At 39.3% G+C, this 18,272-nt stretch overlaps 2 protein-coding genes across 2 annotated transcripts; one reads left to right on the top strand and one right to left on the bottom strand.

The window, feature by feature from the left end:
- Nucleotides 1–6,305: 6,305 nt before the first annotated feature.
- LOC110879116 lies at nucleotides 6,306–7,586 on the bottom strand. Its single transcript, XM_022127525.2, has 2 exons — nucleotides 7,192–7,586; nucleotides 6,306–6,824 (listed from the first exon to the last, which is right to left on the bottom strand). Exons 1-2 carry the CDS (start codon nucleotides 7,431–7,433, stop codon nucleotides 6,455–6,457), a joined length of 612 nt encoding a protein of 203 aa, XP_021983217.1. The 5' UTR covers nucleotides 7,434–7,586; the 3' UTR covers nucleotides 6,306–6,454.
- Nucleotides 7,515–11,060, top strand: LOC118491522 (probable glucan endo-1,3-beta-glucosidase A6). The gene is made up of 4 exons (XM_035989367.1): nucleotides 7,515–7,579; nucleotides 7,925–8,005; nucleotides 9,268–9,338; nucleotides 10,201–11,060. Exons 1-4 carry the CDS (start codon nucleotides 7,515–7,517, stop codon nucleotides 10,710–10,712), a joined length of 729 nt encoding a protein of 242 aa, XP_035845260.1. The 3' UTR covers nucleotides 10,713–11,060.
- Nucleotides 11,061–18,272: the final 7,212 nt, after the last annotated feature.

Raw genomic sequence — 18,272 nt, 5'->3', positions numbered from 1 at the left:
TCAAAACTTCCGTTGCTTCCAAATCCAACAGGAGTCCCTGGGCCACCAGCTTATAAACCAGCAACTATTAACGCGAAGCGCTTGTCAGGTGAGGAACTAGAGTTAAAAAAGTCAAAAGGAGAATGCTTTTGGTGCACTGAAAAGTTCGTTCCAGGACACAAGTGCAAAAAGAAACAACTTTTTGTGATTAACGTGGAAGGCGATGAGGAAACTGAACAAGACGACAAGGGTTAAGGATTGAATTGAAGAGCTTACTTTTTGAGGGCAAAAAGTAGGTTAAGGGGGGAGTATTGTTACGTATCTTATTTATTTTAGTTTTATTACTATAAGTCAAGGGATTAGGATGTTAATTTGGTTTAGTTTGGGGGTGTCTTATGTAAGTTTCTTATGTATTTATTTGGATGTTACGTATGGAATGGAATAAAGCATAATTTGAGTCAAATATCTCTCTATCTCTTAGTTTTCTTTCTCCCCAAGGTTTTAACCCTATCAAATTAAAGCCTGGAAATCACTAACCTTTGAGAAGCTTATTACTCGTTAACTTCAAATCCTCCACTCTTTTCATCGGCTCCATGATGGTGTCACTGTAAAATTATGATTAATTGTAAAGGGTGAAGATATAATAGAAAGTTTATTTGGCTAACAAAGCTAGGAAGTGAGCTTGACCATCCATTTAGTTAATCAAGGGCTAAAATTAAATCAGGAAAATTAAAAGGAATAAAAGAGGCGCGTGAGTTTGTTTATGGCTATTTTAGTCAATGCAATGCAATAGTTTCTCTCTACTCCAATTCCCCCCCCCCCATTTTTTAAACGTTAATAACTCTTTCATACGACATTATTTTTTTTATAAAAATTGCACCAAAAAAACGAGCGTTTTTTTTATATTTAAAACAAGTATACTATTGCTATAATTTCGAAAAAAAAATTTAAAAACCCAGTTGCGTAAAACGCAATAGAAAAACCCCCAGTTACGTAAAACGCAATGAAAAAAAAAACCTAAAAATGACATTTTTCTAAAACGCAATGCACCAAAAACACAAAAAAATGTCTTATTTGTAAAACGCAATGGCCAGAAAACACAAAGAAATGTCTTATTTCTAAAACGCAACAACCTAAAAACTCAAAAGAAAATATACTTTCTAAAACGCAATGCACCAAAAACACAAACAAATGTCTTATTTCTAAAACGCACTGGCCAGTAAACACTTAAAGTGTCTGTTTTCTAAAACGCAATGGACTGAAAAACACATAAAAAGTGTTTTACTTAAAACGCAATGCACTAAAAACACATACGTCCTCAACGGTGATAATGTCATTGTCAGGCACGGTCTTAACAGTGATCTTACTTTCAATTATATAATCTCCTATACCTCTTCACAATAATTGAATCTTGTTGTGTTGATCGTATAAAAATTTATAATCATGTTACTTTATGGATTTTTAAGTGAAGTTGAAAACTTGTTCTCGAATGCTGCTGGAGTTATATGCATTGCTAGTATGATATCTGCCTACAGAAAAGACCATGATGCTTGTCGATCTATACTCCCAGAAGGAGACTTTATTGAGGTTGATTTTATACCTAAAGTATTCCAACTTTTTTGATAATTTTTGCATTTTTATAACAATAAGCTCGTAACATGATTAATAGGTTTCCATGCACACTAGGCTACTAAGGACGCCCTTAGCTGGAGTTATACGCATTGCTAGTGTGATATCTCCCTACTGAAAAGACCGCGATGCTTGTCAATCCATACTCCCAGAAGGAGACTTCATTGAGGTCGATTTTATACCTAAAAGATTCCAATTATTTTGATAATTTTTGCATTTTTATAACAATAAGCATGTAACATGATTAATAGGTTTTCATGCATACGAGCAGTTAAGGGCATCTAAAGACGACCTTAGCATCGGAGATAGTCTAATGGCACCCGGATGTAAGAGGAAATTGGAGGGAAAAGGATGATGAGAAAATGCAAAGTTGGTCAATGAAAAAATAGTGGAAATGATGGTAAATATTACATCAGGAACGTACAATGTTGGAGTGTTGCAAACTTAGGGTGTGGGGGGCGCTTTTTGCAGGGACTTCATGTGGGGAGTGGTTACCGCGCGGGGAGGAGGTGCCGCCATCAAGTTGCACCGCATGGAGGGGATGGATTTCAGTGAGAGGTTACCGCATGAAGGGAGAGAGGGAGAGGGTGGCCCACCAGCTTTTCAACCAATCAAATTATTTTCCCTTTTTTTCTTTTTGAATAGAAAAAAAGTCTCCCAAAAGAGGAGGAGCGCCATCAAATTGAGGGTGTGGGAGGAGTTAAGTGGGGAGTTGACGTGGCGCGTGCTGATTGGCTGTGTGTAAGAGAGGTCACTCCCCTCTTAGAGGAAAGGTAGTTAGCTATTTGCATTTATGAATTTACATTTTGTGTTCTCCATTTTTCTAAGTTTAATTTTGATTTATTTAATATCTTTGATTATTTATCAATGTTATGATTTTACATTTTGTGTTCTCCATTTTTCTAAATTTAATTTTGATTTATTTAATCTTTGATTATTTATCAATATGGTATTCTTTTCAAAACTAGCTATCTGCCCTTTGTTGCGCGTTGCGGCGCCGTCAAAACGTATAATATTTGAATTTGTACCGTTGAATGAAAACGTATAATGTTTGACTCAATTCGTTACACTGATGACATTAACATTTAGTACCCTCGTGCGGTTCAACACGTTTGCGACTTCATTACATTCAGTAAGATCATGATATTAATGTGATTAGACATAGATAAGAAAAAGTATTATATATAATACGTTGCAGTGTGGACTTATAAACGTAATTTAAAAAGGAAAGAATAAAGAAAAAAAAAAAAGAAAAACCAAAAGGAAAAGGAAAAAAAGAAGGGAAAAAAAATGCCAAAAATGGTCAAAGTCCAAAGTCAAACCCATGTCTCTTGGCTAGAATTTGAACAGTAGTCACTTAACCACATAACCTTTTTGTTATTATAACAAATAAAAAAATATATAAACACACTTTTGTTTATAAAAACGGAAAAAAATTAAATTGTGGCCCAATAAGATCAGGTCTCGTGGCCCAATCAGAAGACCCGACCTCTATGCTTTTACAGGTGCTTTAGATAAATTACAAGTGTTTTTATGCTTTAGATAAAATATGAAGGTGCGCTAAATCGCGAAAAAAAGTTTAACGTCCTTACATAATTCACGATACCATAAAATACTTAATTGGGAATACAACTCTGTTTTTAACAAACTTTGTTTTGACCTGCCGTACCAATGTTGCTTGGACTATATTGGTTCGAATTGTCACGGGTAAGGACTATATATTATATTTTTTGTACAGTATTAATTACTTATGCTTAAATGATACTGTATGAATTCTTATCATTTTTTTTTATTTTACGAACCTTTTATATTTGATTTTTTTACCAAATGTAAAACCCATCATCTTAGTTTAAAAAAACATGTATGTTTTATTACAAACTCTTAGTTTAAATCCACATGTATGTTTTATTACAAATCTTGATATGCTGGGAAGTGAGAACCTACTCTTTTTTTTTTTTTTTTTCACATTAATAATCAGATGCAAAATAAAAACCATGTTTTAGCCCAATAATATAAAACACAGGCCCATGATATACAACGTAACCAAACCTAACCGACCCACCCCTAGGCCCTAACCATCCAACTTTGTACCAATGATGTTCTAGTGGAGTTGGTCACAGCAATGAAATTAGTCTGGAGATTAGAGAGATGTACCAAGTTCAAGTCTCGCAAGAGACAACAATTATTGGGAACTTCTCGTGATGGCACCTGGGATCAAACTTGGGTTGGTGGAATGATGACGGACTATGTCCGGTTTCAGGAAGACTCCTCTCCCTTTCAGTTAGTCGTTCAAAAAAAAAAACATCCAGTTGAAGCCGGAAAGAAAACGCCGCAAAAAAGGTTGGAAAATACTGACCGCCGGTGACTCAACCTGAGGTGAGAGCTGATGGCATTTTCGTAATTAGACAGGAAGATGGAGCCGTAAAAAACATTATTGTAATTTCATGACTAAGGGCATTCTTGTAATTTGTTGGTGGCATAGCCACCACCGACCTTCTACTTTAAGAATATAGATAACTAGTTGTTGCCCAGCGCGCGTTGCCGCACTATTTTTTACGTATATTTTTTTTTTTGTAATTTTCAATGGTGATTTGGTTCATCACAATATTCACGGTATCCATACAACACATACACTAGGTATAACAACCGAAAAAGATCAAATTGAACGTTGGTACTATAGATCAATCAAACGAAAAGAAAAGCGGAAGCCAATAACCCAAAAACATAAACAATAACGGGAGTGAGATTATACACATTCAAATACACAAAAGACATTATCCTACAAAACATCTTAGTTCCGCCACATATTATAATCTCCAAACCTGTAATTGGAACGAAATATGAGAATCCCACCCAAAGAAAATCCACACTTTTTGATATCAACACTTAAACGAAAGCAATATAAGCTATTTCTATCAGGTTATCATTCGAAAATAAGAAAACTAACACTTTGTTGTCCATCTTAATATGTTGTTGCTGATCCATTTTGATGTAGTGGTTCCGTCTTAATCTAATGCTAATCCATTCTGATCTTGTTGTCCATCTTAATACTATTGTTGCTCTTCTGTTATGCGGCATAGTATTGTTGTTGTCGATCCATTTTGCTGCTTTGAAATATTATCACAAAGTTGTTTACTTCAGTTACGGTACTAAAAACTGTGTTCGTTTGCAACCTCTTTTTTTGCCGGTTACCTTACCAAGCTAGATCAAATCAGCCGATTTTTCATCAGGGTTCTTGGCTAAAAACAAATAACACTTTACAATCTCGCCAACCAGATTTAATAAAAGCAGTTATATACAAAGAATTATTCAGACATTATCTTAATTTACGGAACTGTGATTTAGCTTCTTGACAGTTGTGTTAATTTTATGGGCCAACTCAGAAGTCGATCTACCATTTAACTTTTAAGAAACTGCAATAGCTTACTTTAAGAAACCCAAAAGTTGAAGGTCGTCCTCGGGAGAGGCGTAGCTTTGTTGGGGCCGGAAGGGGCGCCCGACCCCCTGAACTTTTCGCTTAGTAGTGTTAAATATGTAGTTTTCGTATAGAAAGTTTTGGGTATATACGTTTTCGACCCCACGGTTCTATAGAAAATTTTGGGTATATACGTTTTCGACCACCCCGTCAAACACGTCAAGCTTCGCCACTGGTCCTCGGTATTTGTGTTCTGCCTGAAATCAATATAACAGTCAGCTCCTCAGTTTCTAGTTTTATATACATATTCATGATTAACAAACTCTGATTGATATTCCTTATTTTAGCAAAAGGCATGTATATCAACAGACCTCTAGTTTTCTTAAATTCAATCAGTATATCTATATGTATATCAGCACACCTTTGAAGCCAACACAACACAAATGTGTAAAGAGTACTGACCTTTCATAGACATAACCATAAATATCATGAATAAACAGAAAACAAACTCAAGAACCCTATTTGATGTGAATCCAAACTCTTGTACAAAACAAACAAAGAACTGCTATTGTAGGAACTCAAGAACCCTATATAATGTTACTCCCAAACCTACAAATCAATTAACAACTGCTATTGTAAAACAACATCAATTGATTTAGCTGCAGGATATGGACGTTACCTGGTGGTGAAGCTATCTAATGCAAAGACAGGATATAGATCGAGCACACCAATTACGATAACGGATAAAAAAAGCTCCTGCTATGAACAAAGACAGGAAAACACAGAGGTTGCGGGCGTGTATATACAGAGATACAACCCCGTTGACAACAGTAACGCCGCCATCGCCATTGGTCGCACTGTTGCCACCGTCACTGTTGATTGTCATCGTCATAGTCGGTCAGACACAAAGAACCCATGAACAACAAAAGAGAAGTCGGCAAAGAAAACGTCGGGTTCTGTTGTTGTCGCGACGTGTACACGCGCACTATTCCCGCTCATGTGTTTTGTTATATAGGAGATGCCTTTACATGTTTGTGAGGCAGAGATTCGAAGGGTTTATACAAGCTGGCCCGTGTGGATGATCCGCCCCTAAATTCTGAGGTATGTATCTTTCTCTAATTTTAAGCAGAATACAGATTTGATAGGCTTTGGTTGAAAGTAATAATCTTGTGAGATGATAAACTGATACAAAGTTGATAAATTTGGTTTCAGTTATCGGACTGAATTGGGTTGGGTTGGGTTGTGGTGGTGGACTTGCGAAATTCTATTAGGAAACAATGGATAATTGATAAAAGCATCTATTATCAGTTAAAACCATATATACAATCATTAATTTAACCATCTTAGACATAAGCATCTCAGTACTTACTTAACCATCTTAAACATACTAGTAAAAACAAAACATAAGACATGGCTTCAGGAAGGAAGGATTCAACCAAGGTACAAGTTTACGGGTTTGGATGAAGCTAAAAGCTCTGCCACATGATTCAAAAAGGGCTTCATGTTCCACTCGCTATTGATAGTGAGTGCTAAAAAATTAACTCTTCTCACGCCTGGTATACGCATGCCTAATACAGGCTTCTTGGATGATTTGTAGGTCAATTTCTTATCTCCAAATGAACCTGCCTCCCTCTTCACATGATCAATGAGCTCTGAATATGTCAAATCCGAGAGTGACGAAGTCAAAGGAATCCTTAGAAGACGTTTCTTTATTCCGCTTCCTTGGGTTGCAACGTACTTCTGTTTGCTCCATGTCCCTCCCATGTGTAGAGTAATCAGTAGCTGCTGCTGGTTCGTATTGCTGGTTAGGATTGAAAGTCACCCAAATAATCAGTTTTATTGCATAAACAGCAGCCTAAGCTAATAATAATAATAATAATTCAGAAAGATTATAATTGCTGAAAAAACATAACTTTTATAATCATATTTAACACTCTAATTGTTTAGAGTAAAGTTACAAGTTGTGAATGAAGGGTGACTCGATTTGTAAGGTAGCATGAATTACAAAAAGTAATTAGTTGTCTTTTTGTTCACAAAATACATATTAAAGTTTTTATGACAAGCAAGCAACACATATTCAAACAAAAAAAGGGCGGCATTTAAATATAAATCACAGCAAAGAAGACTTCAAACAATATATATAACGATCATATGGCATGGGCCTATACCTTCCCGTGGGATTTGTTGGTGATGGTGAAGGGCTACGGTGTGTGCCAGTTACTTCCTCAAATCGAATTAACCTTTCGCCGGCTTTCCATGTTCTCCCTATGAGAACACTGGGATTATCGATATGTTCAAGAATTTCAGGCGGCGGAACTAACCCCACGCGTATAATTCCCCTTCGGTCAACCGTAAATCCTCTATTTTTGCCATTCATGTGATAATAACGCAATATTTCTTCTCCGGACATGGACACTGCGGTTATGATGGTGAACGGGGGTTTATGCAAGCGGCGGTGATGATGGTGTAGCTAGGGTTTATCCAAGGGATTATGCGGGTGGATAAGACGATCAGTGGCTATGGAAGTGGATTAGGGGCTGAAGCCCAACAAATGCTGTTACAGCCTGCACTATAATCTAATTATCTTACTATTATAATAAATAAATAAAACTTATGGTGTCTGGGTTTTTCTTCGGGTCACGAGTGCCCCATATGCTCTTCTAACCCTAATCAATTTTTCATTTCGTTAAACATTGCGCCCGTATGCGGTTCTTTTCAACAGTCTCCTCACAAACCCTAACTAAACTATCTATCTTCCCTCACAATCTCAGATGCTAAGTTTAAAACTTTCCATCATGCTATGCTGATACAGTTTCCAAAATCTTCATCTGCATTCTCTCACGATGGCTCTGGAAAGATATATTATGAACTTTGATTTGATACAGTGACTTTCAAATAAAGGAAGAGAAAAGCTCTGCTTGGTGATTCGTTGCAGTATTTGTCATTATATTGGTCCTCTAAAACACTAATTGGTGATTCTTTGTAGGTACTTATATATTTTTTTAATTTTTCATTATTAGATTTATTTATTTAATTTAATTTTCATTGGCTATAGTCATGTTAAAATTTCCATACATTGAAATACGTATATTTGTTGGTTTGTATGATTTCTTTTATGATTTCAAGATGTGGGTTTGTATGGATCAACTTTTTGATCGATTATTCTTGTATAGAGATAGTAATATATATTATGAACTTTGATTTGATGATTCGTAGTAATGAAATTGTTTTCTTATTTGTTAATTATGAAACAAACTATTATTCGTAAGATTTTATTTACTATGAAACAATATTTTGAAAGGATAAATATGCTATCATGAATTTAGATGGATATGCTATCATGAATTTAGATGGATAAGTATGAATGTTTGAACTTCTGAAAGGATATAACTGAAGTAATTCTTTGTTTATTAACCATGGGAATAATCCAAAAACATCATTAGTTCTATATTTTATGTTTTTTTGGACAGTGGCCATATGTGCTGAATTTATATGGTATTGGACAGTGGCCTAAGTTAAGTAAGTGTGACAATGCTGCTACTTTGAAGATACATACACTTTCCCATTCTAAGTGATGTAGGCTCCCATGATCAATTGTAATGAAAATTATTTTGTAGGAGTAAGTCATAAAAGATTTTAATTTTTTTTTGGTAGAAAAAGTTTTAAGTTACTTACTAAGTAAGGGTTAAGAACTCTTTAATGGAAATTATTTTGTATTATGAGTTATGATTGAACGATCGGTTTCTATTAAGTGGAAAACTAGGGGTTTCATTTGTCATGGATTGGGTTTTGGTGCAAATATGTTCTTATTGACTGCAATCCAAACACAACACAGAGGTTGATATTTGAAGTGGATGTAAGAGGGTACTTTGTGTTTTTGTCTATAGGGTAGGTTTGAGTTTGGGTTCGAGAAAAGGAATAGGTGTCAAGATTTTATAGATAGGTTAAGGATGAAAAGAGTGAAAGACTAAAAGTAGATTAGTACGATGGTGAGCATGAAGACTACCTTAGAGCATTCACATCCAATCCATTAAATTGTGTGTCTGGAGTTTTTATAATATAAAGAGTATAAAAAGTGGTTGTGAGTGGAGGAGAGAGAAAATGTTACTGTTAATCTGTATATTTTGTTTCTACAGTTTGCGTTTGCTGATAATTAAAAGCTGCAACCCTTCTAGAGAGTCAAAAAATCTTTGTGAATTTATGTATTAACTATGATTAATGAGAAATGATCAATGTTTTTGCAGGTTGGCAAACCAACCCTCCAAGCTGTTTTCTTCATTCAAAAGCAATTGGTGTCATGCCCATTATCACTCAAGTATGATATTATGTTTCAAAAAAAAGTTTATTTTTAACTATCATTGAACATAATGACATTAAATGACAACCTCATGGATGATAAGATCATCGCATTATGTGCTGATGATCCGGAGTATAGACTGTACAATGCCTTCAAGGAGTGAGTATTAATGTTTGTTTATTTTTTTTATGCATATGGACATGATGGACAAGCGCCTCAATGAGAGGCGTTGTTATTACCTCCTCAAAGTAAACTTATTTACTCATTGTTTTATTTTATTTTGTTTTTTTATAGATATAAAAAGGCTGCAATTAAAATTGTTATGCGTGTTTGATTCACTTATACATTTTGCTGGATTAAAGGCTCTTGGTGGAAGTGTTCAAAAGTTATTGATGTACTATCACAATAATGTTGTTGCTACTTTAACTTTGTTGGAAGTTATATAAGCTTATTGATTCAAAGAAGGTCCTATGCATGCTAAGTTGTGGTCGCTTAGATACTCTAAATTGAAGTTAAGGTGTGTTTGAATGTTAATCTCACAAAAGACATTTATTAGTAATATTTTATTTCATTTATAAAAAAAAATATTTAGAGTTATGTATTACATATTTTACATTGTTTTCAACCCGTGTAGCACACGGGTATCTAACCTAGTCTATTTTATATATAAGAAAAATTAGGGCTACGTGGCAGCTTCAAATTGCATCTCAAGGGGCTAATTCTTTTTTCTTTGTGAATGATTTCCTCAATTCGATTCAAGTATCAAAAATAAAATCTTCATATTTCATTTCAAAATAAGATATCCGTGTCAAGTTTTCACATCTAAATCCTTTAAGAGAAGGATTGATGGAACGAGCTAAATCGAAAGACGGATGTGCAGGTGTGGTTCCGAAAGGAGTTCCAGTGTACGACGGAAAATACATACATACAGTGTGCTCGGAAATCTATTTGAGGTATTTTCTAAATACATTCCTCCGATTCAACCTGTTGGATGCAAAAGACAAGAACAAGAAATTAGTAGGAGCCAAAATTGTCACTTTTCAGTCTAAGAAGTGGTGTATTTTGAGGTCAGATGTGCCTCATGACAAACAAAAACTCAATGAGACTATGGACTACGCGTGTGAACATGCCGATTGTAGCGCATTTGCCGACGGTGGATTATGTAGCGGCCTCGGTGAGTGCGAAATGGTGTCTTATGCTTTTAACTCGTTCTTTCAAATGTCCAACCAATCGAAAGAAAGTTGCGATTTTGATGGGTTAGCAACACAAGTCGAGCAAGACCCACCGAAAGATCAATGCAAGTTCAACATCCAGATCAAGCCCAATGTACACGAACACACAGATTCAGATTCACCAGCGCTTCACCATTTTCATTTTCATCATCACATTTAACGGGTGTTGTCTATAGCTTTGATTGGCTTGGCACTCTTGGTCATGACTCATGACTTCACTGTTTTTCTTTTAGTTAATTAACTGTCCAAAATTTGAAAGCTTTACTAGTTATCCTCCTAACAATGCGTCTGTTAGGAGGATAAGTTACAAGATTTTATTAAAAAATAACAATTGTCGTAATAATCACTTTCCATGTCTTGACATAAACTTTGGGTTGTTATATGTCTAGTAAATAGTGAGAAAAAGTTTTAGAAAAACTAGACGAGTTCTATGTATTTCTATTTGTATAGGTATGATTCAGTTATGTTAGTTGAGTTCCATGTCTCAAAGAAATGGTTTTTTTATTTATTCAAGGATGTGCAATGTTGCAACCTCACTTGATATTAACTTTAGTACTATAATAATATTCCAACTCATTGGTTGAACCACATATTCCAAACAACCAATGTTTGAACCACATACAACCATTGTTTGTTAAGTGATCAAAATATATATAATGGAGAATATGTGTTGGTAACTTGGTATCCGCATGGAGTTTGATGTTGGAAAAAAATGATAAAAGAGAGTACTTATGATATTGGTTCCGAAGATAAACATGCCCTCATATTCCCCGTACCATAGATGTACGACTACCTATGTAACACTATGGGGTATGGGGCGTGGGTTGGAGAGAAACGCCCAAGTCACCACCCCGGGTAACTCATGCCCCAAATCCCCGCCCCACCATACCCCATGGTCTAAAATTAGGTGTAACTAAGGCTTCGCGAAGCGCAAGCAGTCAAAATAATTACCGTGCTCGAAACTCAATAACATTTATATTCGATTTTTGTGCAAAACAAGAGTACCTACCCCCGAGCTACCTTGTCTCTAAAGCAATGGAAAAGATAGCAAGCATCCTATTAAAAGAAAAAAGCCAAATAAAGTGTTGTGTTTGTACATCTCAACCACCCTTATCATCAGACAATGTGATTTCTAATACATATAAATACAAGAGGAGTGACACCAAGATTGAAACCAAAACTCACATTAAAAATGTACTTAAGAAGCATTCACCATTTGGTGGGAATTCTTTATTTTCTATTCATGCATTTCCCAAGATTCATTGGCACTTGCTTTAGTCATGCCACCTTTTTAAAACGATGAACACCCAACCCATGTGAACCGACCTCCTTACGAAAGCAAGACGAATATCCAACAATCTGAGAAATTTTCCAACATTAGTCCTATGTGTGTGCGCTTAAAGCATCTCTCATGCCTACCCCATTGCTGTAAAGTGGCGTGAGGGCTGACTTTGGTGGTGAATTCAGCACAGGGAAGGGGTCGATGAGCGATGCAAATCTTACACCACAAGTACTTGTATAAGGTGCCTCTCCATGGCTATTGTCGTTTGGTCACATAATCTTTATTAACAAAACCTATAATTATTCTAGATTTGCCAAGTAAAAAATAATCGTCCTTTATGCTTATAATAAAAAAACTGAAATAACCTGCATCCTGGCTTAAGAACGACTGACTCCGTACATAACAATCTTTTCTTCTGTTTGGATTAAACTGATACAAAGTACCGGTCTGATTTGGGTTGTGGTGGTGGACTTGCGAAATTCTATTAGGAAACAATGGACAGTCGATAAAAGCATCTATTATCAGTTAAATAAAACCTGATCAATCATTAAATTAACCATCTTAGACATAAGCCAACGATCTATATAATAAGCTGAAGCATCTCAGTACTTACTTAAACATACTAGTAAAAACAAAACATAAAACATGGCTTCAGGAAGGATTCACCCAAGGTACAAGTTTACGGGTTTGGATGAAGCTAAAAGCTCTGCCACATGATCTAGAAAGGGTTTCATGTTCCACTCGTTCACGATAGTAAGCGCTAAAAGTCCACTTTTTCTACTGTCGAATACCCAACTCCCGGATGACGTTAGATGGATCTTCGTTGACGTCAAGAGCCTTTATCTTCGTTGCTACAAAAGAACAAACCGTTAGCCTCATCACGGGGGACCCCGGGAGGGGGATCCGTGACCAAGCTCCGGCGTGAGAGTAAGTAAACTTGCCGGGAAAATGAAAGGAGCTTCTCCCGATGAGTAGAATCACCGGAAGGTTTCCTCTTTGGTGTGAATCTAATAAATACGTATGTGGGTATTAAATGTAAGAGAATGTTAGTCGGAATTAATGAGAGGAGAGTAAATGAGAGTGTAGTAAATGAGATGGTTCCGGAGATGATACCTGCCTTTGTTCCTTCATGCTTGCTCTTATATAACAGCCGGTCCTTATCTCACTAGATATCTCCACATGTGATCTAACGGTTTTTGGGGGCTCTCGGGGGGTGCAGACACGCGTCTGACCCCCAATGGTGAGATGTTCTCCTTAATTAATGCTCCAGCCGGAGAAGTACCTTGTTTCAGACGAGATCCCATTCTTATCGAGCATTAAATGAAGCCTGTTATCTTTGCTAGCTGTTTTCCCGCTCTTTACAAAAGGAGAGAAGCCTTAATGGGCAATGTAACTCTATTTTGTGGGCTTTCGTATAATTGGGCCTTCCTAAAGATAGTCCAAAGCGGGTAAAGTGGGCTTTCCCACTGGCCCGCCGTCAAGTCATCTTTAGTCCCTGGTTCTGAGACCCGAGGCTCATGATCCGGGGCTGAGTCACAACCGTTCAAAGAGTATTTTTTTCCTGTGGGTCCACTCCAGGTCAGTTATAATTAACCGTCCCCACTAATCATCACATCGCCGAACTCCTATAGCGGGAGTTAATCCCCTAGTAACACGTGCCCCTTTTTTGAATTTTGAAGGGACTAATGACATGACAGTTACCTGCATGTCAGTTATACCTCTTTAAATACCCTGTCCCCCTTTTCAGATTTCCTATTCAAATCATTTCGATTTCTTTTCTTCTTCGTGACAACTCCCCTTAACCATCGTTTCCTCTTCGATCATGAGTCGTTGTGGTCGCTCATCGATAAGATCAGTACTGACGGCAAAGGACTTGAAGTCCTTCGTTGAAGCGTATAAGATCCCTGAACAGTTTTCTCCTTCCTTGCCGGGCCCTAACGAACCGGCAGAATGCACACCAGACAGAATCCCCATTTACACACTGGCTTTTTCCTCCTGTGGGGTTCGGTATCCTCTTTCCCCTTTCAAAGTCGCTCTACTTCGTCACTTTGGTGTCCACTTTTCTCAGATGCACCCTTTAGGGTTTATGAGGGTGGTCCATTTTGAGCTATCCTGTGCAGCCATTTCAGGGGAGCCTTCTATTCCTCTGTTCTGCATGTTCTATAGGCTAGTTTCGGATGGGGATTGGTTTACCTTTGCAAAACGACAGAACAATGTCTTGAAGCCCTGTTATAGTTTCATGCCCACCTCCACCTATCCAAAGGATTGGAAAAGCAGATTCATCTTTGTCTCTGCTGCTATGCTGCCGGAGTCCTCACTGCCGAGAGATCTTGATGCTGCGATTGAAGATGTTGTTCCTACTCTGTCCCAACCGAAACCGTTCAGTGGAAACGGATGTGCGAGAATCCGACGAGGGCGTTTACTTTTTCCGAGGGGATGCTTGCCATGGGAGGGTTGGGCCCCTCCTATCCGGTTCGTCCTAGGGCTTTTTTCGGCAACAAGGGTATTTCTTTACTCTTGATCTGTTACTTATAGTCACCCCTTTTCTATGTCTTAAAGATTGTGCAGTCATCTTTAATGTCTCTTTTTTGTGTAGAGATAACTTTGTGGAGGCTACTTCAGGGCGATTCCAAAGATGTCAAGTTTGTAGTTGACAACGAGATCGATCCCAGATTGAATGCGGAGGTACAGGTTACTGGGGGATCCACTCAGGCCGGGGGCTCTACTGCCGTGGGTGGTGATGAGGAGAACCCTTCTGATGAGGAGGAAAGTTCCCCTGACTTTCCTCCTGTTCATCCTTCTGGCCGAAGTGATGATGAAGATGTGGAAATTCAGTTAGTTCGTAAGAGAAGATCTGTCAGTCCTCAGCCAGCCCCAGCTCCCCGCAATATTCGTCAAAGACTTCGGAGTGCCAGTTGTCAAAAACCTCCTCCTTCATCGAAAGTTGCTTCTGATCTCCCCCCTGCTGGGATCAAAGGTTCCCTGTCTAAACACCTGAGGTCTTCGAGCCTAGTGAGTGCCCCTTTGCTGGTAAGCCTTATCCTCCCTTTATTTCATTTTTTCTGTTTTTGCCTTGCCTCTGATGTTCTTTTTCTTACTTCACAGGGGAGTTTCCAGGAGCCCATAGAGATTCCTACTGGTCCCTCTTCTTCCCGTGTTCGGGACAAGGCCTCCGAGGTGGGCATAGCCCGTTTTTCCTCAGCTTTTGAGCTTTCGCCTTCTCATGCTACTGGGACTAGTAGACCCACCCTCCTTGAAGGTCCTGCTCATCGATCCCCTCTTGCCCCCTGTTTGCCGATGCCATCCCTCTTACTTATGTCCCCAAGTGGAAGGTGACTAGTTCCTCGGTGATAGGGACTCCTGAGTCTGCTAGAGACTTCTTGAGCCATGCTGTCCCTCCTTCTCACAGATTTGTGAATTCTGCTTTGAAGGATGATCTTTTCGAGGATCAGTATAGCATGTCCCTGTGCGAGAGCTTTTTTAGGGGGGCTGGTATGTTGCAGAGGATTGATGATTTGAGGAGGGCAAATGAAGGGCTTAAGGCTGAGCTTAAGGCTTCCCAGTCAGTTGCTGCTGGGATTAGGTGCCAAGTGGTTGATGCCGAGAGGAAGTTGCTGAGGAGAAGGTACACAGTCCTTCCCCCCCTTTTTATATGTTGATCTTTCGTCCAGGGGACTGGAGCTATGCTGGAGAGAAAGGAACGGGCTTGGGAGCAGGAGATGGCGGCGCTGGTTGAAGAGAAAGAAGAGTTGGCTGCTGAAGCATTTAAAGGAAGTTGGCTCCGTTTCCCAGGAGCAGCTTAACACCATGTATGCAGACTATGGGATAGCTTCTGACGACAACCAACAATTGGCAAGGGAGAAGCACTGGTTGATTACTGAAGGCTTTAGGGCCTTTCTTGCTGCTGTTGCTCAGTCGGAGGATTTCAAGAGTGGCCTGGAGGAGGTGTACAGGGCATACAGGGATGTTGGCTACCAGTCAGGATTAAAGGATGGCTATGCCTATTCTGCTCAGGGCCTGGGCAGAAAGGAGACTCCTCTTTACAATTCTAAGGCAAAGAAGAGGTTGTCCAAGCTGAATGAAGAGTTTAGGCGTAAAACCCCGGCCATCCTCGGGAAAATCCTGGAGCATCCCCTGATATCTATTGATGAATTAAAAGCCCTGTTCTCCTCTGCCGGCCCTTCGTCTCCGCCATCTCTGTCCGGGGGTGATCCCCAGTGAATTTCAGACATTTAACATCTTTCGAGTTGTAATATGGATAACTTTACCTGTCCTAGGGTACTTTTGAACTTTGTTTGACTGCTTGGAAGGGGGTCCTTCGTGTCGGGGACCTCCTTAACTTCTAATCGTATGGCTTATGACTGTATACTACCTCTTTGTTTTTTGCCTGTTTCTTGTTGTGGCTGTTTGTTTTGCAGGGGTTTTTACCGAGGGTCAGTTTGGTGCTTCCCTGGAGACTTTTAGACTGTTTGGCGGGGAGTCGTATCTTTGCTTCGTTTTGTTGTATTTGTAATTTCGTATGTTATTCACTCTTGCCAAGGCTACTGAGGCCTTTCTTTGTGTATGTACTTTATATGGATAAAGCAGACTTCCTTTCGTGGTTTTGTTTATAAGAGTATGTTGTATTTTTTTTGTTTGTTTGTTAAACTATGATTGTCTGTACAAGGCCAATCGATGGACAAGTTTATAATGTGATTTTATGTTTTTGACTTGTTATGTCTGTTTTCTTCGGGTTAGCTAGACCCTTATTAGCCCCACGGCCGAGCTTTTGGCATGTTTGGGATGCCTTGTACACGTGTGCTTGCCTGTTAATTAGGTTTAATGGTGTTCCCGGGCACGTCTGCCTAGGTGTGATGTCCATTGTTTTTTCAAAAGGGGACATGTTCTGTCCGTTTTTCATTTAATCCTTGGGGATTTACACTTCCCATCATAGATTGTTACAAAAGGTTTGTCTTTGGGGGAGCCACAGACTAATAGTTAATTGTTACAAAAGTGGCTCTTGGCCGTTTTTCTTGGGGGTGGACCCCTTACACATAATATTTCCTAAGCTGCATGAGATTCCAGGTCCTGGGGACCTCCTTGCCTTCAAGTGTTTCCAATTTGCAAGTTCCTTTGCCGTTTGCCCATGTGACTCGGTAGGGTCCCTCCCAGTTGGGGCCTAGCTTTCCAGTGCTTTCTTGCAGGCTGGCTTCATTGGCTCTAAGGACTAGATCCCCTGGGACGAGGTTTAGCCTCTTCATCCTGGTGTTGTAATAACTCTCCAGTAGCCTCTTGTATTTGGCCTCCTTGACTGCGGCTATCTCCCTTCTTTCTTCCAACAAGTTCAAGTTCATCCTGAGGTCCTGTTCATTTTCCTCATCCCGGAGCTTCATTCGGGCAGTCGGGGATCCTATCTCAGCGGGGATGACGGCTTTTGTCCCGTAGGTAAGGCTGAACGGAGTCTCCCCATTGCAACTTTTAGGAGTTGTCCTGTATGCCCATAGCACGAATGGAAGTTCTTCCAGCCAGCCCTTTTGTTTTCTTCCGAGCCTTCCTTTAATTCCCTTGATGACGTTCTGGTTAGCTCTTTCCACCAAGCCATTGCTTTGGGCGTGGGTGACGGACGTGAACACTTGCTGAATGTGCATTTGCTCGCACCACGGTTTGAAGGGTCTTCTAGCAAATTGAACGCCATTGTCGCTCACCAGTTCTTTTGGGACCCCGTATCTGCAGATGATGTTGTCTAGTACGAACCGCCTCATCTGTTCTCCAGTGATTTTGGCCAGGGGCTTCGCTTCGATCCATTTGGTGAAATAATCAATAGCCACCACCACATATTTGACCCCTCCCGGGCCTTCCGGGAATGGCCCAATTATGTCGATAGCCCATTTTTGGAATGGCCAGGATGTTGAGACCGGTATCATGGGGTGTTTGTGTCGGTGGGTCATTGGTGCATGCACCTGGCAGTTATCACATTTCTTGATTTCCTCAGATGTTGTTTCGTACATTCGTGGCCAGTAAAACCCTGCATTCATTGCCTTCGTCACTATCGTCCTTGGTCCCGAATGCATTCCGCAAATCCCCTCATGCATTTCCCTAACCACATATTCAGCTTCTTCCATATCGACACACTTCAGGGATGGACCCAGATATGACCTTCGGTATAACTCCTCATCGATCAGTTCGTATTGCAGGGCTTTGACCCTTATCTTTCTGGCTGCCCATTCCCCCTCGGGTAAAATTCCATCCCTGAAGAATTTGATAATCGGTGTCATCCACGTTTCCCGAGTACCCTCAACTGTAGCTACCTCCTTCGTGTTAAGGGAAGGGGATGTCAGGACCTCCACCTTAATTTCTTTCGCGGGGTGGTCAAATGCCACTGAGGCCAGCTTACTGAGGGCATCAGATTTTCTGTTTCATCCTCGGGGGATGTATTCCAGTTTGAAAGTTTTAAATGCC

This window comes from Helianthus annuus, chromosome 1 (assembly GCF_002127325.2).
Source record: "Helianthus annuus cultivar XRQ/B chromosome 1, HanXRQr2.0-SUNRISE, whole genome shotgun sequence".
NCBI lineage: Eukaryota > Viridiplantae > Streptophyta > Magnoliopsida > Asterales > Asteraceae > Helianthus > Helianthus annuus.
Note: the sequence above shows the minus strand (reverse complement) of the source record. Positions and strands in the feature narration are given on the sequence as shown.